General features: G+C 46.8%; 1 protein-coding gene across 1 annotated transcript; it reads right to left on the bottom strand.

Moving 5' to 3' along the window:
• Window positions 1-5084: 5084 nt before the first annotated feature.
• Window positions 5085-25715, bottom strand: LOC130348163 (gastrula zinc finger protein XlCGF26.1-like; the record flags this gene model as incomplete). Its single annotated transcript, XM_056554707.1, is given in 5 exon segments — window positions 5085-6695; window positions 6902-7007; window positions 22143-22240; window positions 25319-25448; window positions 25536-25715. Coding segments are annotated over 5 exon segments (1677 nt in total). The 3' UTR covers window positions 5085-5376.
• Window positions 25716-26172: the final 457 nt, after the last annotated feature.

Here is a 26172-nt window from a genome sequence, read left to right as displayed (position 1 = left end):
TCTTATATGTCAACAAAAGTTACATTTTATTTCCATCATTTACACTTTTAAGATAACAGAAAACAAAAAAATGGCATCTGCAAAAGTTTGGGCACCCTGCAGAGTTAATATCTTGTACTGCCCCCTTTAAAAACTCATAACTCTTAAAATTTTGCACCTAAAAATCTGAATTATGGCTTATTTTTTGCGACACTAATTCTACTTTGTAATGATATCAGTTATTTTACCCAAAAAACTACGGCAAAACGGTTAAAAAAATCATTGTGCGACAAAATTGAAAAAATACAGCCATTTTGTAACTTTTGGGGGCTTCCGTTTCTACGTAGTACATTTTTCAGTAAAAATGACACCTTATCTTTATTCTGTAGGTCCATACTGTTAAAATGATCCCGACTTATATAGGTTTGATTTTGTATTGCTTCAGAAAAAAATCATAACTATATGCAGGAAAATGTATACGTTTAAAATTGTCATTTTCTGAGCCCTATAACTTTTTTTATTTTTCCATGTTCAAGGGGCTATGAGGGCTCATTTTTTGCGCCGTGATCTGAAGTTTTTGTCGGTACCATGTTTGCATTGATCGGACTTTTTGATCGCTTTTTATTAATCTTTTCATGATATAAAAAGTGACCAAAAATACGCTATTTTGGAATTTTTTTGCGCGTACGCCATTGACCGTGCGGTCTAATTAACGGTATATTTTTTTTAAACGGACATTTCCGCACGCGGCAATACCACATATGTTTATTTTTGTTTTTATTATTGGAAATGCCGGGTGATTCAATATTTTATTAGGGGAAGGGATAATTCAAAGGGTTAATGATTTTTTGACACTTTTCTTTTGCAATATTATAGCCCCCATAAGGGGCTATAACATTGCATTTACTGATCTTTAACTGTGTTCAATGCATCTCCATAGGGATGCATTGATCAGGGTTTTCGGCGATTGATTGCCCAAGCCTGGATCTCAGACTTGAAGCATTCAATCGGCGATCGGACTGCAGGAAGGAAGGTAAGAGACTTTCCTCCTGTGCTACAGCTGTTCGGGATGCTGCGATTATACCGCCGCGATCCCGAACAGCTCCCTGAGCTAACCGGCACTTTTTACTTCACTTTTAGCCGCATGGCTCAGCTTTGAGCGCGCGGCTAAAGGGTTAATAGTGCGCGGAACCGCGATCAGTGCCACTCACTATTAGAGGCGGGTCCCGGCTTCACTAGGACGCCGGGCCCGCCATGATATGATGCGGGGTCACCGTGGGACCCCGCGTTATATCACGGGAGAGGGACCAAGGACGTACTCATACGTCCTTGGTCCTTAAGAGGTTAAGGTCTATCCATAGATTTTCAATTATGTTGAGGTCAGGAGATTGTGAAGGCCATGGCAAAACCTTCAGTTTACGCCTCTTGATGTAATCCCCCGTGGATTTCGAGGTGTGTTTAGGATCATTATCCATTTGTAGAAGCCATCCTCTCTTTAACTTCAGCTTTTTCACAGATAGCATCAAGTTAGCATCCAAAATTTGCTGAAATTTTATTGAATCAATTTTTCCTTTTACTCGTGAGATGTTCCCTGCGCCACTGGCTGCAATACAACCCCAAAGCATGATTGATCCACCCCAATGCTTAACAGTTGGACAGAGGTTCTTTTCATTAAATTCTGTTCCCCTTCTTCTCCAAACGTACCTTTGCTCATTCCGGCCAAAAAGTTCAATTTTAACCTCATCGGTCCACAGAGCTTGTTTCCAAAAAGCATCAGGCTTGTCTATATGTTCATATGCAAAGTTCAAATGCTGATTTTTGTGGTGAGGAGGTAGAAGAGGTTTTCTTCTGATGACTCTTCCATGAAGACCATATTTGTACAAGTATCTCTTTATAGTGGAATAGTGTACCACAACTCCAGTGTCTGCCAGATCTTTCTGGAGGGATTGTGCAGTCAAACGTGGGTTTTGAATGGTTTTTCTCACAATCCTGCGAGCTGTTCTGTCATTTTTCTTGGTCTTCCAGATCTTGCTTTAACTTCCACTGTTCCTGATGACTGCCATTTCTTAATTACATTCTGAACAGAGGATATTGACATCTGAAAACGTTTTGCTATCTTCTTATATCCTTCTCCAGCTTTGTGAGGGTCAACTATTTTCAGTTTCAGATTTCTAGACAACTGTTTAGAAGAACCCGTGGTGCTGATTGTTGGGGCAAGGTCAGATGAGTCTGGGCATTTAAAACCTTTGAGGCTGACATCACCTGGTCTTCCCAGATGATGATTGAGAACAATCCATGACACTGGCAGGTCTCAGCTTTGCAAAGTGGGCAGTAGATGACAGATACCATTTTTTTTGTTTTCTGTTATTTTGAAAGTGAAAATGATGGAAATAAAATGTAACTTTTGTTGACATATTATAAGAATTAGGGATCGACCGATTATCGGTATGGCCGATATGATCGGCCGATAATCGCGATTTTGGGCATTATTGGTATCGGCAATTACCTTGCCGATAAGCCGATAATGCCCCCCCGACCCGCCGCACCGCGACCGCCCCCCGTAGTGCTGGGCGGTATACCGGTATGGATTTTTGTCCATACCGCTATACCGGTCGGGCCCCTCCCCCACCCTCAGAGTTAATTAAAAAAAAATTAAACTTACCCATAATGGGGGTGGTCCGGGCCATCCTTCCTTCCTGAAGTGTCCGGCGGCATTCCGGGTGGAGGGTGAACCGGTCCGGGCTGTCCTTCTCCGGGGGTCATCTTCTCCACTCCAGGCAAGCTCCGGCCTAGTACGCTGCATAGACGCCGCTACGCCGTGACGTCAGGTGCGTTGCTGCGCACGGGCGTCACTGCGCAGCGGCGTCTATGCAGTGTACTAGGCCGGAGCCTGCCCGGAGTGGAGAAGATGACCCCCGGAGAAGAAGGACAGCCCGGACCGGTTCCCCCTCCACCTGGAATGCCGCCGGACACTACAGGAAGGAAGGATAGATGGCCCGGACCACCCTGACAGGTATGGGGAGAGAAGCGGGTGGTGGCGGCGGCGGCCGCCTATGGCACCGCAAAAGCCACTGCAGTGCATTGATTTAAAGCGCCCGCTTTAAATCAATGCTCTGCAGCGGTGTCGAGGGGGGATAAATAGCCGATAACTTATACCGGAATATCGGTATAAGTTATCGGCTATTAGCCCTAACCTCCACCGATTATCAGTATCGGCCCTAAAAAAACGATATCGGTCGATCCCTAATAAGAATGTCTAATCTGTAATTTGATGCCTTTTGGAGATTTTTCCATCTTTCCTTGGCTTCTTTATGCACATTAATACAAATTTTTACCTGGGGTGCCCAAACTTTTGATCCCCACTGTACTATGTTTCTAATCTGTTCCTAAATTTCTTTAAATGGTGGCAAGATGTTTTGCTGTTTTAAGATCTTTTGGCCTCTCGCCCAGTCTGATCTATGTGATCAGGCCTGGGGTCGGCTGGTTAATTTTACTCCCCTTTCCAAACACTGGGATTACAATGACTATATTATTACTGCTCTATAATGTCCTCCATGCTGCTGCTTCTCAAAGATTACCTTGTCTTATCCCAGTGCTGGATCCACAGCGGCTCTACTTATTCATGCTCTATAATTCCTCCATGCTGCTGCTTCTCATGAGGATTCTTCTTTCTCATATCAATGCTGGATCCACAGCAGCTCTACTTATTACTGCTCTATAATGTCCTATATGCTGCTTCCGGGTATATGAGCAGCAGCCTCTGTGTTGCTCTCTGCACCTGCCCCATATATGTTTCTGATCTCTCAGGGAAGCTGAAACTTTTCTTATAGGCTTTATGCATATGGACTTTTTCAGTCAATTTGAATAAGTGATCAGGGCAGGAGGTGAGGAGCCTGATAAGTGTTACAAATAGAAGGATCACTCCTGGCAGTCTCCCTTCTCTTATTTTTTTATTGATATTTAAGTGTCTCATAGACTGATCCAGAGCAAAGGATCAGGAAATCTTGATTGCCCAGGTCTGGATAGCTTTTGGTAGCGTTTCATTAAATCTATGTTTCTATGTTGCACTTGCTGTGGATTATACAGTTTGCTGTGTTGAGTGTAGCGTCTGTTTAGCTCCTGTCTGCCATCAGTTTCATTTATTTATATCATCATCATCATCCATTTTCCAGTCATATAATGGTCCTTCTGATATTGTTGGTGCTTTTTGTTGTGACTGCTCAGAAGTCAACCTATTCTGCCCTATCTACTATAAGCCCTGGGGTATCTGGGTACCAGGAGCCACAAGACCCAGGAGACTGATAGAGTAAACCAAGTTCTTACATCTAGTGCCGGTGGGAAAGCTGGATTTTCTTTTAATATATCTTATCTTTGCTTGTACTATTGATTTATAAAATGTTTCATAGAACTAAGAAAGAAATGTTTCCCCATCACCCTTTAGATACCTGGGAGACCCCCTTATTCTTACCCCTCCTGAACCAACCTTTACAGTAGGCACTATTTATTCTATAGGGGGCCAGATACGTATGATCAGATATGATCCATCTCCACAGCTCCCGTGTCTAGGAATGATTTGCTTTACATGACTCCAGGTGACACTTGGCATTGTGTGAGTGATCTCAGGCTGCTCAACCATGGAAAACCATTATATAAAGTACCCGCCACACACTTCTAGAGGGGATGGCTTCTGGAGGGGATCGCTTCTGGAGGGGATCGCTTCTGGAGGGGATCGCTTCTAGAGGGGATCGCTTCTAGAGGGGATCGCTTCTAGAGGGGATCACTTCTAGAGGGGATCACTTCTAGAGGGGATCACTTCTAGAGGGGATCACTTCTAGAGGGGATCACTTCTAGAGGGGATCACTTCTAGAGGGGATCACTTCTAGAGGGGATCACTTCTAGAGGGGATCACTTCTAGAGGGGATCACTTCTAGAGCGGATCACTTCTAGAGCGGATCACTTCTAGAGCGGATCACTTCTAGAGCGGATCACCTCTGGCGACCATTATTACACTATGAACGCTTCGGCACCTCTGCTTTGTGAGTTTTTAGCTCTTCAGTGCCAGGGGGTGCACAGATTTCTTGACCAGTGTTTTTTTTTAATTTTTTTATTAATTTTAAATACTGATAGTTTCCAGAACTTAAAAAACATTGAAAATATGAAACAGACGACAGAATATAAGTTAGGAAGACGAATTATCAAAATAATAAAATCAGGATCAGCTGTACATGTGATATGGGATCGGACAACGAGTTTTGTATTCACCATAAAACAATGAATTCTGCCTCCGACCGGTACAGTGGATCCATGAGGTTCACCATGACCAGGTACTACTAGTTCTTCTTGATGGTCCCTTGCTTTGTGGAGAAAACCATGAACATTATTGAGGAAGATGGCTTCTCACGCAGACGACTTCTGGAATGTACATCCTCGCTGATGATCCACCAGATAAGCTTTCCGTGTATAACACTTTCCACACTGGGAACATGAAAATGGCTTCTCCCCCATGTGAGATCGCTCGTGCTGAACAAGGACCGATTTGTGTGAAAAGCGCTTTCCACACACAGAGCATGAGAATGGCTTCTCCCCCGTGTGAATACTCTGATGTTCCACCAGACTAGCTTTTCGAGTAAAACATTTCCCGCATTCAGAGCAACAAAATGGCTTCTCTCCCACATGACTTCTCTCGTGTTGGACAACAGCTGTTTTGTGTGAAAAGCACTTTCCACACACAGAGCAGGAAAATCTTTTTACCCCCATGTGAATTCTCTGATGTTCAAGAAGGTTAGCCTTACGCGAGAAACATTTCCCACATTCTGGACAGGAAAATGGCTTCTCCCCAGTGTGAATTTTTTTATGTGTAACCAGATTAAACTTCAACATGAAGCATTTCCCACATTCAGAACAAGAGAATGGTTTCTCCCCACCATGAATTTTGAGGTGTTTATCTAGTTTACACTTTTTAGCAAAACATTTCCCACACTCTGAACACAAAAACGGCTTTTCCCCGGTATGAACTCGCTGATGTTTCAAGAGGTTTGACCTTCTTGTAAAGCATTTCTCACACTCAGAACATGAAAAACACTTCTCTCCCATGTGAATAGATTGATGTTGGATCAAATCTAATTTCCGTACAAAACTTTCCCCGCACTTAGTGCACAGTAACAACTTGTTGCCCGTGTGATAAGTTCCCTCATGTCTAAAAAGCTCTGATTTCCTGGCGAACCATTTATCACACTCTAAACAAGAAAATGGCTTTTCTCCCGTGTGAATTTTCTGATGCTGAGCAAGAGTCGACTTCAGCCTAAAACGCTTCCCACATTCAGCACAGGAAAATGGTTTCTCCCCAGTGTGGATTCTCATATGCTGAATATAACCACTTTTCTGGGTAAAACATTTCCCACACTCAGAACATGGAAATGGTTTCTCCCCTGTGTGAATTCTTAGATGTCGTTGAAGATTCGCTCTATTTTTGAAGCATTTCCCACAGTCAGAACAAGGGTGAAATTTTCCTTCTTGGCGATTTGCACTAGTATCTATAAATGGATTATCCAAAGAAGATTCCTCATCATACAAGGGGTTAAACAGTAGATTGTTACTGGGAAGGATTGTGGATATGTCTGGAGGAAATAAATGTCCTGAAAAGTCTTGTGTTAAATCCTGAAGAGAAGTTGTATGATCTTGAGGTAAGAGCGGAGCGGCTGAGGTATCGGCGGTGCCTGTAGGATCAATAACATGAGCCATAAGCTGAAAATAGGAAAATCTATGGTCAGCAGATAACATAGGGGTCTAAGATCAGGATGCATCAGGCCCCTAAATCAGCTGGTCAGACGGGAGCTCGGAGTACGTGGGGTCTTCCTATAACATTTATGGCTCCAATGTGTCTCTAATACAAATCATAAGACAATAAAATCCTCTTCCGCACCTGATCTGATCTGAACATCGTCTTCCTCCTCCTTTACATCTTCAGCCGCCATGTCAGTCTCCTCATCCTCTGCAACTTCTACTTTAATATGAATCAGATCTTCACCCTGAACAAAAAGACCATTAGATTAACCCCTTCCTAACATCAATATATCTGTAGATAAACATCCAAAATCATCCAAGTGCCTAAAAAAGGTGCCTCATGCTACACAAACCGTGTACAAGAATGTCCCATAACACCCCGACCTCTAGAAACTTCCTGTATTAGAATAAGAAAGAAATATTGTGAGAGATTAACTCCGTAGAGCCACAAAAATAGCAGCAAACTACAGCCAGAGCAGGGATGTGGAATTCCTATGGGCCGAGACATGCAGTTCCGGGCGCCGGGCAGGTGAATTTTTCAGGCCCTTGGCCCGGCTTCAGGCAAGTAGAAAGACGTGACAAGCTGCCGTGCTCAGAGGGGTGTATGGCTTCTGACTCCAGCCCGCTCCATACCCGGTGGCCCCTGGCTGTTTTCAGTAGCTAGGGGCCGCTGCTAAAAGCCAGCATGTGGCGATCACCGCAGCCAGCTATTGTCCCTTTAGATTGGCGCTGTTAAAGCTGACAGGGGACATGTGCATGCTCCCTGGTGGGGTGGATCGCCCTTCCCCCAACAGCAAGATCGCGGGGGGAGCGATCAACTATAGAGTAGAGCTGGGTGGTATGACCAAAAATGGTATTTTTCTAAATTATGGCGGTTTCACGGTATTTAACAGTATTTGTGGTCGGGGGGGGGGGGGGGGCGGCTTTCCACAGTACAGTGTCAGGTGGTTGGGGCTCCTCACCATGTACCCGGGGTCTCGGTCAGGCCGCCCGGTAACTCTCCTCCATGTCTTCACAGTTCTGCTCGAGTTTCTTGCGCCCGCCGGGAGTTGTAGTTCCCTCCCAGCTCCTCACAGTCAGTTCAGTGCGGCTCGAACTACACTTCCCAGAGACTCTGTGCGGCCGGATGTTTCTCTATGCCATCACGCATTGGAGCCTGTTGCTATGGAAACGGTATTGCGGTATGTGAAAAATTCATATCATAAGACAAAAAGACACCGGTATTCGGTATGAACCGGTATGCCGCCCAGCTCTACTATAGAGGTAGCCGGAGGGCTTACTTCTGCTTCCCTGGTGTCCGTGGCTCTGTCATTGATAGATCCTGGCTGGACTAGGCTCTATCAATGGATCGCAGAGCACATAAGTCAATGGAGTTCAATAGAATTGCCTTGATCTGCATGAGGAATCTAAAGATTCCTTGTAAAAGGGACTAATAAAGTATAAAAAAAAAATGTTTAATAAAAGTTTAAAAAGACACCCATTAAAGGGGTACTCCAGTGGAAAACAATTTATTTTTAAATCCACTGGTGCCAAAAAATTAAACAGATTTTTAAATTACTTCCATTTAAAAATCTTAATCCTTCCAGTACTTATCAGCTGCTGTATACTACAGAGGAAGTTATTTTCTTTTTTAATTTCCTTTCTGTCTGACCACAGTGCTCTCTGCTGACACCTCTGTCCATGTCAGGAACTGTCCAGAGCAAGATGGGTTTGCTATGGGGATTTGTTCCTACTCTGGACAGTTCCTAAAATGGACAGAAGTGTCAGCAGAGAGCACTGTGGTCAGACTGAAATTTTATTTAAAAAGAAAAGAACTTCCTGTGGAGCAAAAAGCAGCTGATAAGTACTGGAAGGATTAAGAATTTTAAATAGAAGTTATTTTAAAATCTGTTTAACTTTATGGCAAAAGTTGATTTCAAACAAAATGTTTTACAGTGGAGAACCCCTTTAAAGGGGTACTCCGGTGAAAACCTTTTTACTTTTAAATCAACTGGTGGCAGAAACTTAAACATATTTGTAAATTACTTCTATAAAAAAAATCTTAATCCTTCCTGTACTTATTAGCTCCTGAATACTACAGAGGAAATTCTTTTCTTTTTGGGCACAAATAGAGAAGCCGGCACAGCTTTAAGCACAGGTATAACTTGCACACACAGTTTATAGGCAGGTGTTAGCTGGTATAGTAAACTTGGACCTCGTGCACGTATCGGTTCTGGGTGCTCAATACTTCAAGTAAAGTTCGTATGGAAATCAGCAAGGTAGATACAGGAGGCACTCACCACCAGGTTACGTGATGCATAAAATTCTTTATTTTATGAAATGCAGCAGCAGACAGGACATGTGTGGACGCAACACACTACACACAGGTAAAAGCTATTTCACACCCCTTCTGGGCGCTTCATCAGACCACGTGGTCTGATGAAGCGCCCAGAAGGAGTGTGAAATAGCTATTTTTGGAATGCTCTCTGATGACATCACGAGCACAGTTCTCTGCTAATGTTATTATAATAATAATAATAACAACGCTTTATTTATTGTTGTCCTTAGTGGGATCTGAACCCAAGTCCCCCGCACTGCAAGGCAGCAGTGCTAACCACTAAGCCACCATGCTGCCCTTAGCTTACATCTGCTATGCATGGTTGCTAAAATGGACAGAGATGTCAGCAGAGAGCACTGTGCTCGTGATGTCATCAGTGTTCCAAAAAGAAAGGAATTTCCTCTGTAGCATTCAGCAGCTAATAAGTACTGGAAGGATTAAGATTTTTTAATAGAAGTAATTTACAAATATGTTTAACTTTCTGCCACCAGTTGATTTAAAAGAAAAAAGGTTTTCACCGGAGTACCCCTTTAAACCCTTCCATATTAAAAGTTCAAATGACCCCCTTTTTCTACATAAAAACATGTAAACATAATAAAAATAAACATATTTGGTATCGCTGCGTGCGTAATTGTACGAACTATTTAAATGAAAAGGTATCCTCTGATTGTAGTCCTTCTGAAACCGGGTAAGGATCCGACTTTGCCGGATTCCTATAGACCGATTTCGCTACTTAATGTTGATATTAAGCTGCTGGCTAAAGTACTGGCTAATAGGCTACGCAACGTTATAGCTGCTATCATTCATCCTGACCAGACCGAGTTTATGCCAGGGAGGGCTACGGATATTAAATCTCAACATTGCTGCAGCGGAGGGGGAGGCCTCTGGGGGTTATGTGGTTAGCTTGGATATTTATAAGGCCTTTGACTCGGTTGAATGGCTTTATCTGAGGGGGGTTCTGGGTGCCCTTAAATTTGTCCCTCGGTTTCGAAGATGGGTGCAATTACTGTATGACAGCCCTAGGGCCCAGGCGAGATGTAATCTTTTCATTGGGTAGAGGGACGCGGCAGGGCTGTCCTCTGTCTCCTTTCCTGTTTGCCCTGGCTATGGAACCCTTAGCTGTTGCTATTTGAATGTCACCTAGTATTCATGGAATCGGCAGGGGACGTTGGAGGAAAGTGTGTCTATGTACGCGGATGATACGCTGGTATATTGGGCAGATGTTCAGGGCTCTCTGGGGGCGGCGTTTTCTCTTTTGGCCGACTTTGGTGCATTCTCGGGTCTCAGGGTTAATTGGGATAAATCCTCCTTGATGGCTCTCTCTAGATCGACAGCCGCTGTCCCGCCTATCCCTTATGGGCTCCAGGTTGTCTCTCAGTTCCGGTACTTAGGGGTTGAGGTTTCTCCTTGTGTGCGGGAATTTGTAAAGCTGAATTTGGCACTAAATTACAGGCTTGGTCCTCCTTGCCCCTTTCTCTGGCGGGTAGGATCAACATTTTTCAAATGATATATTTGCCTAAGTCTTTTTTTATCTTTTCCACCTTGCTCCTGTGATTCCTCCCAAAACCTTTTCCACAAAGCTGGGTAGAGTTCTGAGATCCTTCTATTGGCAAGACAAACCTCCACGACTGGGTCAGGTGTTGCTCCAAGCGCCCAAACACCGGGGTGGTCTAGCTGCCCCTAACATGCTTGATCATTTCCTATCGTCTCAGTTGGTCTATGCTGCCTGGTGGATCAACCTGGATCTGGTGAATGTGGCTACAGCTCTTGCAGAAGCTCTCATGGGTTCGTATGAAACTTTAACCAATGTCTTATATCGGTACACTTCTTCGACCAGGTTGCAGACCCCTATTGGGACGGTGGCTGAGGTGTGGTCGGTGGTCTCCAGGCGTTTCTCACTTCCAGTGCTGTCTCCCAGGGCACCTCTGTGGGGGAATCCTCATTTTGAGCACCTACAGGAGTTGGAGGCTGCTAGTTTCTGGAGTGCTCATGGGGTCAAGTTCACCATGCATTTGTTTGGAGTGTTTTCATCCTTTTCCTCTTTCCAGGAGTTGTGTGACCGCTTTCATCTCCCTAGAGGTGCCCGATTTCGGTACTTCCAGCTGAGACATGTGGTGCTGGCGCAATTTGGCTCGCTTGATGTGACCCCGGTGTTTTCTCATGTGGAGCTGCTTCTGGGTGCCGCCGACCTTGCTAAACCCCTGACTCAGGCTTATGCTCAGTTACAATTGGTGGGCCCGGATCCATTTGGGTTGGCGTTTGTGAAGTGGGCAGTGGATATCCCTGATTTGACTGAAGAGGTTTGAAGGGAGGTCACTAGCACCTATTATTCTACGGTGGTAAGTGCGAGAGATTTATTGATTCAGATGCGGCTGATTCTACGTTTATATTACACTCCGGTTAAATTGTTTAGAATTGGTGTCTCCTCATCAGATAATTGTTTTAGATGCAATGCGGATGTGGGTTCCCTACTTCATGCCATGTGGAGCGGCCCCTGTGTAGAGCCTTTCTGGAGGGTGGTGATGCAGTTTCTTGCTGATCATTTAGAATTCCCCTTTGTGTTCTCCCGATAGTCCGTCTCTTGGGTGTTATTAATGACCTGGCTTCGGGCTCCCTTAGGCGCCTTCTTATTAGATTCCTATTGTTTTGTGCTCGGAAAGTATTGATCATGGCTTGGAAAGATATCTCTTCCTCTCCTATATCGAGATGGTTCAACTTGGTTATTAGGTATGTCCCGTTGTATAGAACATTGTATATTAGTCGTAAATGTCCCAAAAAATGTTATAAGGTCTGGATGCCCTGGCTGTTGATTGGTGAGTCGGTGGTCCCACCTGAACAGGTTGGTTCTCCGGGATAAGTCGGTAATTCAGACTGGGCAGGTGATGGGTGGTGGGGCTCTGGGAGTGTGGGTGAGTTGTTTGTCTATTTGTTGTTTGTGTGTCGTTGGCAGGTTCTGGTCTCCCTATGTTGTGTAAGTGTCCCTGCTTCACCCCTTTGGTTTATTGTTACGTTGGTGGGTGGGGGGACTATGTGCTTAGCCAACTGTATGTGAGTGGTTGTTTTTTTCTGTTCATTACATTGTTAAAAGTTATAAATAAATACTTAAACATTTTTTTTTTAAAGGTATCATTATAGTAGGTAGTTATTATAGTAGGTAGGTATCATTATAGAGGGTAGGTATCATTGTAGTAGGTAGATATCATTATAGTAGGTAGTTATCATTATAGTAGGTAGGTATCATTATAGTAGGTAGTTATTATAGTAGGTAGGTATCATTATAGTAGGTAGTTATCATTATAGTAGGTAGTTATTATAGTAGGTAGTTATTATAGTAGGTAGGTATCATTATAGTAGGTAGTTATCATTATAGTAGGTAGTTATTATAGTAGGTAGGTATCATTATAGTAGGTAGGTATCATTATAGTAGGTAGTTATTATAGTAGGTAGTTATTATAGTAGGTAGTTATCATTATAGTAGGTAGGTATCATTATAGTAGGTCGGTATCATTATAGTAGGTAGGTATCATTATAGTAGGTAGGTATCATTATAGTAGGTAGGTATCATTATAGTAGGTAGGTATCATTATAGTAGGTAGTTATTATAGTAGGTAGTTATTATAGTAGGTAGTTATTATAGTAGGTAGTTATCATTATAGTAGGTAGTTATTATAGTAGGTAGGTATCATTATAGTAGGTAGTTATGGCTATTATAGGGCAAGGAGAAAAAAAACGAGAGTGTAAAAGGGAAAATTGGCCGGACAAGTGGATCGTCAGGAGGGACAAGTGGATCGTCAGGAGGGACAAGTGGATCGTCAGGAGGGACAAGTGGATCGTCAGGAGGGACAAGTGGATCGTCAGGAGGGACAAGTGGATCGTCAGGAGGGACAAGTGGATCGTCAGGAGGGACAAGTGGATCGTCAGGAGGGACAAGTGGATCGTCAGGAGGGACAAGTGGATCGTCAGGAGGGACAAGTGGATCGTCAGGAGGGACAAGTGGATCGTCAGGAGGGACAAGTGGATCGTCAGGAGGGACAAGTGGATCGTCAGGAGGGACAAGTGGATCGTCAGGAGGGACAAGTGGATCGTCAGGAGGGACAAGTGGATCGTCAGGAGGGACAAGTGGATCGGGCTCCGTTTAGTCCAATGGACAAGTAGTTTTTTTCCACACTCGGCAGAGACACAAAAGTAACATTTCTAAAAAGGAAATGAAGAAGAGTCTTCACCTCGAGACACAAATGACTAAATAAATTGCTGCTCGTCCAAACCTTAAAGCGAACTAAACAAAAAGTGATATTTATTACTCAGGACCCAATTCTGGCCACGTACATCTCATTTATGTGTTTGGCCCCTTTATTTCTGGCTTTATTATTACACTTTTATTGTTGGTCACTTGCTTGAATTCCTCTCCAAGGGAGGAGGCGTGGCCTCACTGTGCAGGCCTCAGCATCACATGACTCAGTCTGCTGGGTCTGTAACCCCTTCCTCTCCTAATCCAATCACTGCAGGCAGCTCTGTAACCCCTTCTTCTCTGGTCTGTTCATCCAATCACTGCAGGCTGCTCTGTAACCCCTTCCTCTCTGGGTCTCTTCATCCAATCACTGCAGGCTGCTCTGTAACCCCTTCTTTTCTGGTCTGTTCATCCAATCACTGCAGGCTGCTCTGTAACCCCTTCCTCTCTGGTCTCAACATCCAATCACTGTAGGCTGCCCTGTAACCCCTTCCTCTCTGGTCTCCTCATCCAATCACTGCAGGCTGCTCTGTAACCCCTTCCTCTCTGGTCTCCTCATCCAATCACTGCAGGCTGCTCTGTAACCCCTTCTTCTCTGGTCTGTTCATCCAATCACTGCAGGCTGCTCTGTAACCCCTTCCTCTCTGGGTCTCCTCATCCAATCACTGCAGGCTGCTCTGGAACCCCTTCCTCTCTGGTCTCCTCATCCAATCACTGCAGGCTGCTCTGTAACCCCTTCCTCTCTGGTCTCCTCATCCAATCACTGCAGGCTGTTCTGTAACCCCTTCCTCTCTGATCTCCTCATCCAATCACTGCAGGCTGCTCTGTAACCCCTTCCTCTCCTCATCCAATCACTGCATGCTGCTCTGTAACCCCTTCCTCTCCTCATCCAATCACTGCAGGCTGCTCTGTAACCCCTTCCTCTCTGGTCTCCTCATCCAATCACTGCAGGCTGCTCTGTAACCCCTTCCTCTCTGGGTCTCTTCATCCAATCACTGCAGGCTGCTCTGTAACCCTTCCTCTCTGGGTCTCCTCATCCAATCACTGCAGGCTGCTTTGTAACCCCTTCCTCTCTGGGTCTCCTAATTCAATCACTGTAGGCTGCTCTGTAACCCCTTCTTCTCTGGTCTCTTCATCCAATCACTGCAGGCTGCTCTGTAACCCCTTCCTCTCCGGGTCTCTTGATCCAATCACTGCAGGCTGCTCTGTAACCCCTTCCTCTCCTCATCCAATCACTGCAGGCTGCTCTGCAACCCCTTCCTCTCTGGTTTCTGCATCCAATCACTGCAGGCTGCTCTGTAACCCCTTCCTCTCCGGGTTCCTCATCCAATTACTCTAGGCTGCTCTGTAACCCCTTCCTCTCCGGGTTCCTCATCCAATCACTGCAGGCTGCTCTGTAACCCCTTCCTCTCTGATCTCCTCATCCAATCACTGCAGGTTGCTCTGTAACCCCTTCTTCTCTGGTCTCCTCATCCAATCACTGCAGGCTGCTCTGTAACCCCTTCCTCTCTGGTCTCTTTGTCCAATCACTGCAGGCTACTCTGTAACCCCTTCCTCTCCTCATCCAATCACTGCAGGCTACTCTGTAACCCCTTCCTCTCCTCATCCAATCACTGCAGGCTGCTCTGTAACCCCTTCTTCTCTGGTCTCCTCATCCAATCACTGCAGGCTGCTCTGTAACCCCTTCCTCTCCTCATCCAATCACTGTAGGCTGCTCTGTAACCCCTTCCTCTCTGGTCTCTTTGTCCAATCACTGCAGGCTACTCTGTAACCCCTTCCTCTCCTCATCCAATCACTGCAGGCTACTCTGTAACCCCTTCCTCTCCTCATCCAATCACTGCAGGCTGCTCTGTAACCCCTTCTTCTCTGGTCTCCTCATCCAATCACTGCAGGCTGCTCTGTAACCCCTTCCTCTCCTCATCCAATCACTGCAGGCTGCTCTGTAACCCCTTCCTCTCTGGGTCTCCTCATCCAATCACTGCAGGTTGCTCTGTAACCCCTTCCTCTCTGGTCTCCTCATCCAATCACTGCAGGCTGCTCTGTAACCCCTTCCTCTCTGGTCTCCTCATCCAATCACTGCAGGCTGCTCTGTAACCCCTTCCTCTTTGGTCTCCTCATCCAATCACTGCAGGCTGCTCTGTAACCCCTTTCTCTCCTCATCCAATCACTGCAGGCTGCTCTGTAACCCCTTCCTCTCCTCATCCAATCACTGCAGGCTGCTCTGTAACCCCTTCCTCTCTGGTCTCTTTGTCCAATCACTGCAGGCTACTCTGTAACCCCTTCCTCTCCTCATCCAATCACTGCAGGCTACTCTGTAACCCCTTCCTCTCCTCATCCAATCACTGCAGGCTGCTCTGTAACCCCTTCCTCTCTGGTCTCTTTATCCAATCACTGCAGGCTGCTCTGTAACCCCTTCCTCTCCTCATCCAATCACTGCAGACTGCTCTGTAACCCCTTCCTCTCTGGTCTCTTCATCCAATCACTGCAGGCTGCTCTGTAACCCCTTTCTTTCCTCATCCAATCACTGCAGGCTGCTCTGTAACCCCTTCCTCTCCTCATCCAATCACTGCAGGCTACTCTGTAACCCCTTCCTCTTCTAATCCAATCACTGCAGGCTGCTCTGTAACCCCTTCCTCTCTGGGTCTCCTCATCCTATCACTGCCGGCTGCTCTGTAACCCCTTCCTCTCTGATCTCCTCATCCAATCACTGCAGGTTGCTCTGTAACCCCTTCCTCTCTGGTCTCCTCATTCAATCACTGCAGGCTGCTCTGTAACCCCTTCCTCTCTGGTCTCCTCATCCAATCACTGCAGGCTGCTCTGTAACCCCTTCCTCTCTGGTCTCTTCATCCAATCACTGCAGGCTGCTCTAAAACCCCTTCCTCTCTGGTCTCCTCATCCAATCACTGCAGGCTGCTCTATAACCCCTTCCTCTCTGGTCTCCTCATCCAATCACTGCAGGCTGCTCTGTAACCCCTTCCTCTCCTCATCCAATCACTGCAGGCTGCTCTGTAACCCCTTCCTCTCCTCATCCAATCACTGCAGGCTGCTCTGTAACCCCTTCCTCTCCTCATCCAATCACTGCAGGCTGCTCTGTAACCCCTTCCTCTCTGATCTCCTCATCCAATCACTGCAGGCAGCTCTGTAACCCCTTCCTCTCCTCATCCAATAACCCCTTCCTCTCTGGTCTCCTCATCTAATCACTGCAGGCAGCTCTGTAACCCCTTCCTCTCCTCATCCAATAACCCCTTCCTCTCTGGTCTCCTCATCCAATCACTGCAGACTGCTCTGTAACCCCTTCCTCTCTGGTCTCCTCATCTAATCACTGCAGGCTGCTCTGTAACCCCTTCCTCTCTGGGTCTCTTCATCCAATCACTGCAGGCTGCTCTATAACCCCTTCTTCTCTGGTCTCCTCATCCAATCACTGCAGGCTGCTCTGTAACCAATTCCTCTCCTCATCCAATCACTGCAGGCTGCTCTGTAACCCCTTCCTCTCTGGGTCTCCTCATCCAATCACTGCAGGTTGCTCTGTAACCCCTTCCTCTCTGGTCTCCTCATCCAATCACTGCAGGCTGCTCTGTAACCCCTTCCTCTCTGGTCTCCTCATCCAATCACTGCAGGCTGCTCTGTAACCCCTTCCTCTCTGGTCTCCTCATCCAATCACTGCAGGCTGCTCTGTAACCCCTTTCTCTCCTCATCCAATCACTGCAGGCTGCTCTGTAACCCCTTCCTCTCCTCATCCAATCACTGCAGGCTGCTCTGTAACCCCTTCCTCTCTGGGTCTCTTCATCCAATCACTGCAGGCTGCTCTGTAACCCCTTCCTCTCTGGTCTCCTCATCCAATCACTGCAGGCTGCTCTGTAACCCCTTCCTCTCTGGTCTCCTCATCCAATCACTGCAGGCTGCTCTGTAACCCCTTCCTCTCCTCATCCAATCACTGCAGGCTGCTCTGTAACCCCTTTTTCTCTGGTCTCCTCATCCAATCACTGCAGGCTGCTCTGTAACCCCTTCCTCTCTGGGTCTCTTTATCCAATCACTGCAGGCTGCTCTATAACCCTTTCTTCTCTGGTCTCCTCATCCAATCACTGCAGGCTGCTCTGTAACCCCTTCCTCTCTGGGTCTCTTTATCCAATCACTGCAGGCTGCTCTGTAACCCCTTCCTCTCTGGGTCTCCTCATCCAATCACTGCAGGCTGCTCTGTAACCCCTTCCTCTCTGGCCTCCTCATCCAATCACTGCAGGCTGCTCTGTAATCCCTTCCTCTCTTGTCTCCTCATCCAATCACTGCAGGCTGCTCTGTAACCCCTTCCTCTCTGGGTCTCTTTATCCAATCACTGCAGACTGCTCTGTAACCCCTTCCTCTCTGGGTCTCCTCATCCAATCACTGCAGGCTGCTCTGTATCCCCTTCCTCTCTGGTCTCCTCATCCAATCACTGCAGGCTGCTCTGTAACCCCTTCCTCTCTGGTCTCCTCATCCAATCACTGCAGGCTGCTCTGTAACCCCTTCTTCTCTGGTCTCTTCATCCAATCACTGCAGGCTGCTCTGTAACCCCTTCCTCTCCTCATCCAATCACTGCAGGCTGCTCTGTAACCCCTTCCTCTCCTCATCCAATCACTGCAGGCAGCTCTGTAACCCCTTCCTCTCTGGGTCTCCTCATCCAATCACTGCAGGCTGCTCTGTAACCCCTTCCTCTCCTCATCCAATCACTGCAGGCAGCTCTGTAACCCCTTCCTCTCTGGGTCTCCTCATCCAATCACTGCAGGCTGCTCTGTAACCCCTTCCTCTCTGGGTCTCTTCATCCAATCACTCCAGACTGCTCTGTAACCCCTTCCTCTCTGGGTCTCCTCATCCAATCACTGTAGGCTGCTCTGTAACCCCTTCCTCTCTGGTCTCTTCATTCAATCACTGCAGGCTGCTCTGTAACCCCTTCCTCTCTGGTCTCCTCATCCAATCACTGCAGGCTGCTCTGTAACCCCTTTCTCTCCTCATCCAATCACTGCAGGCTGCTCTGTAACCCCTTCCTCTCCTCATCCAATCACTGCAGGCTGCTCTGTAACCCCTTCCTCTCTGGGTCTCTTCATCCAATCACTGCAGGCTGCTCTGTAACCCCTTCCTCTCTGGTCTCCTCATCCAATCACTGCAGGCTGCTCTGTAACCCCTTCCTCTCTGGTCTCCTCATCCAATCACTGCAGGCTGCTCTGTAACCCCTTTCTCTCCTCATCCAATCACTGCAGGCTGCTCTGTAACCCCTTCCTCTCCTCATCCAATCACTGCAGGCTGCTCTGTAACCCCTTCCTCTCTGGGTCTCTTCATCCAATCACTGCAGGCTGCTCTGTAACCCCTTCCTCTCTGGTCTCCTCATCCAATCACTGCAGGCTGCTCTGTAACCCCTTCCTCTCTGGTCTCCTCATCCAATCACTGCAGGCTGCTCTGTAACCCCTTCCTCTCCTCATCCAATCACTGCAGGCTGCTCTGTAACCCCTTTTTCTCTGGTCTCCTCATCCAATCACTGCAGGCTGCTCTGTAACCCCTTCCTCTCTGGGTCTCTTTATCCAATCACTGCAGGCTGCTCTGTAATCCCTTCCTCTCTTGTCTCCTCATCCAATCACTGCAGGCTGCTCTGTAACCCCTTCCTCTCTGGGTCTCTTTATCCAATCACTGCAGACTGCTCTGTAACCCCTTCCTCTCTGGGTCTCCTCATCCAATCACTGCAGGCTGCTCTGTAACACCTTCCTCTCTGGTCTCCTCATCCAATCACTGCAGGCTGCTCTGTAACCCCTTCCTCTCCTCATCCAATCACTGCAGGCTGCTCTGTAACCCCTTCCTCTCTGGTCTCCTCATCCAATCACTGCAGGCTGCTCTGTAACCCCTTCCTCTCTGGTCTCCTCATCCAATCACTGCAGGCTGCTCTGTATCCCCTTCCTCTCTGGTCTCCTCATCCAATCACTGCAGGCTGCTCTGTAACCCCTTCCTCTCCTCATCCAATCACTGCAGGCTGCTCTGTAACCCCTTCCTCTCTGGTCTCCTCATCCAATCACTGCAGGCTGCTCTGTAACCCCTTCCTCTCTGGTCTCCTCATCCAATCACTGCAGGCTGCTCTGTAACCCCTTCTTCTCTGGTCTCTTCATCCAATCACTGCAGGCTGCTCTGTAACCCCTTCCTCTCCTCATCCAATCACTGCAGGCTGCTCTGTAACCCCTTCCTCTCCTCATCCAATCACTGCAGGCAGCTCTGTAACCCCTTCCTCTCTGGGTCTCCTCATCCAATCACTGCAGGCTGCTCTGTAACCCCTTCCTCTCCTCATCCAATCACTGCAGGCAGCTCTGTAACCCCTTCCTCTCTGGGTCTCCTCATCCAATCACTGCAGGCTGCTCTGTAACCCCTTCCTCTCTGGGTCTCTTCATCCAATCACTCCAGACTGCTCTGTAACCCCTTCCTCTCTGGTCTCTTCATTCAATCACTGCAGGCTGCTCTGTAACCCCTTCCTCTCTGGTCTCCTCATCCAATCACTGCAGAATGCTCTGTAACCCCTTCCTCTCTGGTCTCTTAATTCAATCAGTGCATTCTGCTCTGTAACCCCTTCCTCTCTGGGTTCCTCATCCAATCACTGCAGGCTGCTCTGTAACCCCTTCCTCTCTGGGTCTCCTCATCCTATCACTGCAGGCTGCTCTGTAACCCCTTCCTCTCTGGGTCTCCTCATCCAATCACTGCAGGCTGCTCTGTAACCCCTTCCTCTCTGGGTCTCCTCATCCAATCACTGCAGGATGCTCTGTAACCCCTTCCTGTCTGGTCTCCTCATCCAATCACTGCAGGCTGCTCTGTAACCCCTTGCTCTTTGTTTTCATGCGGCACATGTGCCTTCAGCTGTTGCAAAACTACAACTCCCAGCATGCTGGGACAGGCAAAGGCTTTCCAAGCATGCTGGGAGTTATAGTTTTGCAACAGCTGCAGGCACCCTGTTAGGAAACACTGCTCTAAGGATCCATCCAGGCTGAGGGTGAGTGAGTGTGTGGGCAACCGATCCCTGCGCTCGTTCACAGGCAGCGCGTGCCCACGCATAAGCTGTATGGCTGGATACCAGCACGCTTTACGCCCGGTATCTAGTATGCTGTAAAATCAAGACCTGTCTGTCTGGCTAAAGACAGATGACCCCTAGTGACTGCCATTTTTAGATTCTAGACATGGACTTTTTTAAATACATTTATATTGTAAAAAGCCATCATATGATTAGTTCTATAATATATAAAAAGTTTTTAACAATGACAGTGCCTCTTTAAATATACTATATTCTGTAGAGGTGGCTTACTACCAGTCACCCAACAAAACAGTCAACAAATGTGTCACTCATCAGGACTCCCATCAGGGGTTCAGGTTCCTAACAGCCTGACCTAGTCTTTAATCTTATTAACCATCTGTCTGCAGCACCTGTGCTAATTTTGGCAACATGTAATACCTGGACTGGCAAGGAAGGGAAAGAATGGCCCCACTACCAACCTACCTGTCATTCCATAATAATACAGAGCCGATAAAAGATGGTCTGCTAGAGACTTCACACTATTAAGTATTTGCCGTATATCACTAAGCTTTCCCTGGATGAGATATGCCCTTCCTGAAGCCTGGTGTCCACACACGACAGGTACCTAGGGGAAATATGGCAACCCAGATCACCATTCCTGTCACTGTCTTCAACCAAATTCACCTTTTACAATGGGTTTTTCCAAAAAGCAAAATTTGGCTGAATTAGGTATCTTTCTGATCCTAAAATCTCATGAGATGTCATCTCCATCTACCTGATCATCCTGTAGGACATTGTCCTCTCCATCTACCTGATCATCCTGTAGGACATTGTCCTCTCCATCTACCTGATCATCCTGTAGGACATTGTCCTCTCCATCTACCTGATCATCCTGTAGGACATTGTCCTCTCCATCTACCTGATCATCCTGTAGGACATTGTCCTCTCCATCTACCTGATCATCCTGTAGGACATTGTCCTCTCCATCTACCTGATCATCCTGTAGGACACTGTCCTCTCTACCTGATCATCCTGTAGGACATTGTCCTCTCCATCTACCTGATCATCCTGTAGGACATTGTCCTCTCTACCTGATCATCCTGTAGGACATTGTCCTCTCTACCTGATCATCCTGTAGGACATTGTCCTCTCCATCTACCTGATCATCCTGTAGGACATTGTCCTCTCTACCTGATCATCCTGTAGAACATTGTCCTCTCCATCTACCTGATCATCCTGTAGGACATTGTCCTCTCCATCTACCTGATCATCCTGTAGGACATTGTCCTCTCTACCTGATCATCCTGTAGGACATTGTCCTCTCCATCTACCTGATCATCCTGTAGGACATTGTCCTCTCTACCTGATCATCCTGTAGGACATTGTCCTCTCCATCTACCTGATCATCCTGTAGGACATTGTCCTCTCCATCTACCTGATCATCCTGTAGGACATTGTCCTCTCCATCTACCTGATCATCCTGTAGGACATTGTCCTCTCCATCTACCTGATCATCCTGTAGGACATTGTCCTCTCCATCTACCTGATCATCCTGTAGGACATTGTCCTCTCCATCTACCTGATCATCCTGTAGGACATTGTCCTCTCCATCTACCTGATCATCCTGTAGGACATTGTCCTCTCTACCTGATCATCCTGTAGGACATTGTCCTCTCCATCTACCTGATCATCCTGTAGGACATTGTCCTCTCCATCTACCTGATCATCCTGTAGGACATTGTCCTCTCCATCTACCTGATCATCCTGTAGGACATTGTCCTCTCCATCTACCTGATCATCCTGTAGGACATTGTCCTCTCTACCTGATCATCCTGTAGCACATTGTCATCTCCCCCCGGACAGTCCTGGGAATCCGGAGGAGCAGGACATCTCTCTGGTGGGTTCCTCTTTCTGGATCCATCTGTAGGAGACACACAGTGACTGAATACATTGTGTAGATGATCAGATGATGGGGGGGGGGATCTAGGAGGCCCCAATAATGCTCTCTCCTTTACCATCAATGAGAGTCTCCTTTTACCCAGTAATGATATTTGGGGCCGGTGGTCTATAAGAAATATATCTTACCCAGTGGTGATGCTCGGGGCCGGTGGTCTATAATAAATATATCTTACCCAGTGGTGGTGTTCAGGGCCGGTGGTTTATAATAAATATATCTTACCCAGTGGTAATGTTGGAGGCCGGTGGTCTATAATAAATATATCTTACCCAGTGGTGATGTTGGGGGCCGGTGGTCTATAATAAATTTATCTTACCCAGTGGTGATGTTCGGGGCCGGTGGTGTATAATAAATATATCTTACCCAGTGGTGATGTTCGGGGCCGGTGGTCTATAATAAATATATCTTACCCAGTGGTGATGCTCTGGGCTGGTGGTCTATAATAAATATATCTTACCCAGTGGTGATGTTCGGGGCCGTTGGTCTATAATAAATATATCTTACCCAGTGGTGATGTTCGGGGCCGGTGGTCTATAACAAATATATCTTACCCAGTGGTGATGTTGGGGGCCGGTGGTCTATAATAAATATATCTTACCCGGTGGTGATGTTGGGGGCCGGTGGTCTATAATAAATATATCTTACCCGGTGGTGATGTTCGGGGCCGGTGGTCTATAATAAATATATCTTACCCAGTGGTGATGTTCGGGGCCGGTGGTCTATAATAAATATATCTTACCCAGTGGTGATGTTGGGGGCCGGTGGTCTATAATAAATATATCTTACCCGGTGGTGATGTTGGGGGCCGGTGGTCTATAATAAATATATCTTACCCAGTGGTGATGTTGGGGGCCGGTGGTCTATAATAAATATATCTTACCCAGTGGTGATGTTCGGGGCCGGTGGTCTATAATAAATATATCTTACCCGGTGGTGATGTTCGGGGCCGGTGGTCTATAATAAATATATCTTACCCAGTGGTGATGTTGGGGGCCGGTGGTCTATAATAAATATATCTTACCCAGTGGTGATGTTGGGGGCCGGTGGTCTATAATAAATATATCTTACCCGGTGGTGATGTTGGGGGCCGGTGGTCTATAATAAATATATCTTACCCGGTGGTGATGTTCGGGGCCGGTGGTCTATAATAAATATATCTTACCCGGTGGTGATGTTCGGGGCCGGTGGTCTATAATAAATATATCTTACCCAGTGGTGATGTTGGAGGCCGGTGGTCAATAATAAATATATCTTACCCAGTGGTGATGTTCGGGGCCGGTGGTCTATAATAAATATATCTTACCCAGTGGTGATGTTGGAGGCCGGTGGTCTATAATAAATATATCTTACCCAGTGGTGATGTTCGGGGCCGGTGGTCTATAATAAATATATCTTACCCGGTGGTGATGTTCGGGGCCGGTGGTCTATAATAAATATATCTTACCCAGTGGTGATGTTCGGGGCCGGTGGTCTATAATAAATATATCTTACCCGGTGGTGATGTTCGGGGCCGGTGGTCTATAGTAAATATATCTTACCCAGTGGTGATGTTCGGGGCCGGTGGTCTATAATAAATATATCTTACCCAGTGGTGATGTTCGGGGCCGGTGGTCTATAATAAATATATCTTACCCGGTGGTGATGTTCGGGGCCGGTGGTCTATAATAAATATATCTTACCCGGTGGTGATGTTCGGGGCAGGTGGTCTATAATAAATATATCTTACCCGGTGGTGATGTTGGAGGCCGGTGGTCTATAATAAATATATCTTACCCAGTGGTGATGTTGGAGGCCGGTGGTCTATAATAAATATATCTTACCCGGTGGTGATGTTCGGGGCCGGTGGTCTATAATAAATATATCTTACCCGGTGGTGATGTTCGGGGTCGGTGGTCTATAATAAATATATCTTACCCAGTGGTGATGTTGGGGGCCGGTGTTCTATAATAAATATATCTTACCCGGTGGTGATGTTCGGGGCCGGTGGTCTATAATAAATATATCTTACCCGGTGGTGATGTTCGGGGCTGGTGGTGTATAATAAATATATCTTACCCGGTGGTGATGTTCGGGGCCGGTGGTCTATAATAAATATATCTTACCCAGTGGTGATGTTCGGGGCCGGTGGTGTATAATAAATATATCTTACCCGGTGGTGATGTTCGGGGCCGGTGGTCTATAATAAATATATCTTACCCGGTGGTGATGTTCGGGGCCGGTGGTCTATAATAAATATATCTTACCCAGTGGTGATGTTCGGGGCCGGTGGTCTATAATAAATATATCTTACCCGGTGGTGATGTTGGGGGCCGGTGGTCTATAATAAATATATCTTACCCAGTGGTGATGTTCGGGGCCGGTGGTCTATAATAAATATATCTTACCCGGTGGTGATGTTTGGGGCTGGTGGTCTATAATAAATATATCTTACCCAGTGGTGATGTTCGGGGCCGGTGGTCTATAATAAATATATCTTACCCGGTGGTGATGTTCGGGGCCGGTGGTCTATAATAAATATATCTTACCCAGTGGTGATGTTCGGGGCAGGTGGTCTATAATAAATATATCTTACCCGGTGGTGATGTTCGGGGCCGGTGGTCTATAATAAATATATCTTACCCGGTGGTGATGTTCGGGGCCGGTGGTCTATAATAAATATATCTTACCCGGTGGTGATGTTCGGGGCAGGTGGTCTATAATAAATATATCTTACCCAGTGGTGATGTTCGGGGCTGGTGGTCTATAATAAATATATCTTACCCGGTGGTGATGTTCGGGGCCGGTGGTCTATAATAAATATATCTTACCCGGTGGTGATGTTCGGGGCCGGTGGTCTATAATAAATATATCTTACCCGGTGGTGATGTTCGGGGCCGGTGGTCTATAATAAATATATCTTACCCAGTGGTGATGTTGGGGGCCGGTGGTCTATAATAAATATATCTTACCCGGTGGTGATGTTCGGGGCTGGTGGTCTATAATAAATATATCTTACCCGGTGGTGATGTTCGGGGCCGGTGGTCTATAATAAATATATCTTACCCAGTGGTGATGTTCGGGGCCGGTGGTCCTCCATCATGACTATGTCCTGGTACAGATCCTTGTGTCCTTCTATATACTCCCACTCCTCCATGGAGAAATAGACAGTGACATCCTGACACCTTATAGGAACCTGACACACACAATGATCCAGTCATCATCCAGACCCATCATCCCTTGTGTTCCTGTATAATGTCCCAGCATTCCCAGCAGCGCTCACCTCTCCAGTCAGCAGCTCCATCATCTTGTGGGTGAGTTCTAGGATCTTCTGCTCATTGGTCCTCTCAGGTATCAGTGAGGGAGGTGGAGGCTCCGTGATGGGGCCCCGGGCCCTGCTCCATCCTCCTGACCTGCTGGGGGCCACACACTCTCCAGATGTCTTCTTCACTACTGTGTAATCCTGAGTATGGAGAGACCCCGATAAATATCCCTATATACAGACCCCTCACCTCTCCGGTCATGTCCTGTATTATCCCTAGAGATAAGAGGTCATGTGACCATTTCCCACAATCCCTCACCTCTCCGGTCATGTCCTGTATTATCCCTAGAGATAAGAGGTCATGTGACCATTTCCCACAATCCCTCACCTCTCCGGTCATGTCCTGTATTATCCCTAGAGATAAGAGGTCATGTGACCATTTCCCACAATCCCTCACCTCTCCGGTCATGTCCTGTATGTAGTTTCACGGATCTGCGGTTTGACCATAATCTTGTATTTTGTATTTAATGGGGGAGATTCTCAAATAATTTTGCGCCCCAAAAAATCAATTTTGCGTCCAGATTTTAGTGCAAAGAGCTTTGTGCCGCGGTTTACACGGTTCACGGCAGTTTTGTAAAAGTGGGCGTGTCCACGTATA

The sequence above is a fragment of the Hyla sarda genome, unplaced genomic scaffold (assembly GCF_029499605.1).
Source record: "Hyla sarda isolate aHylSar1 unplaced genomic scaffold, aHylSar1.hap1 scaffold_869, whole genome shotgun sequence".
NCBI classification, from domain to species: domain Eukaryota; kingdom Metazoa; phylum Chordata; class Amphibia; order Anura; family Hylidae; genus Hyla; species Hyla sarda.
Note: the sequence above shows the minus strand (reverse complement) of the source record. Positions and strands in the feature narration are given on the sequence as shown.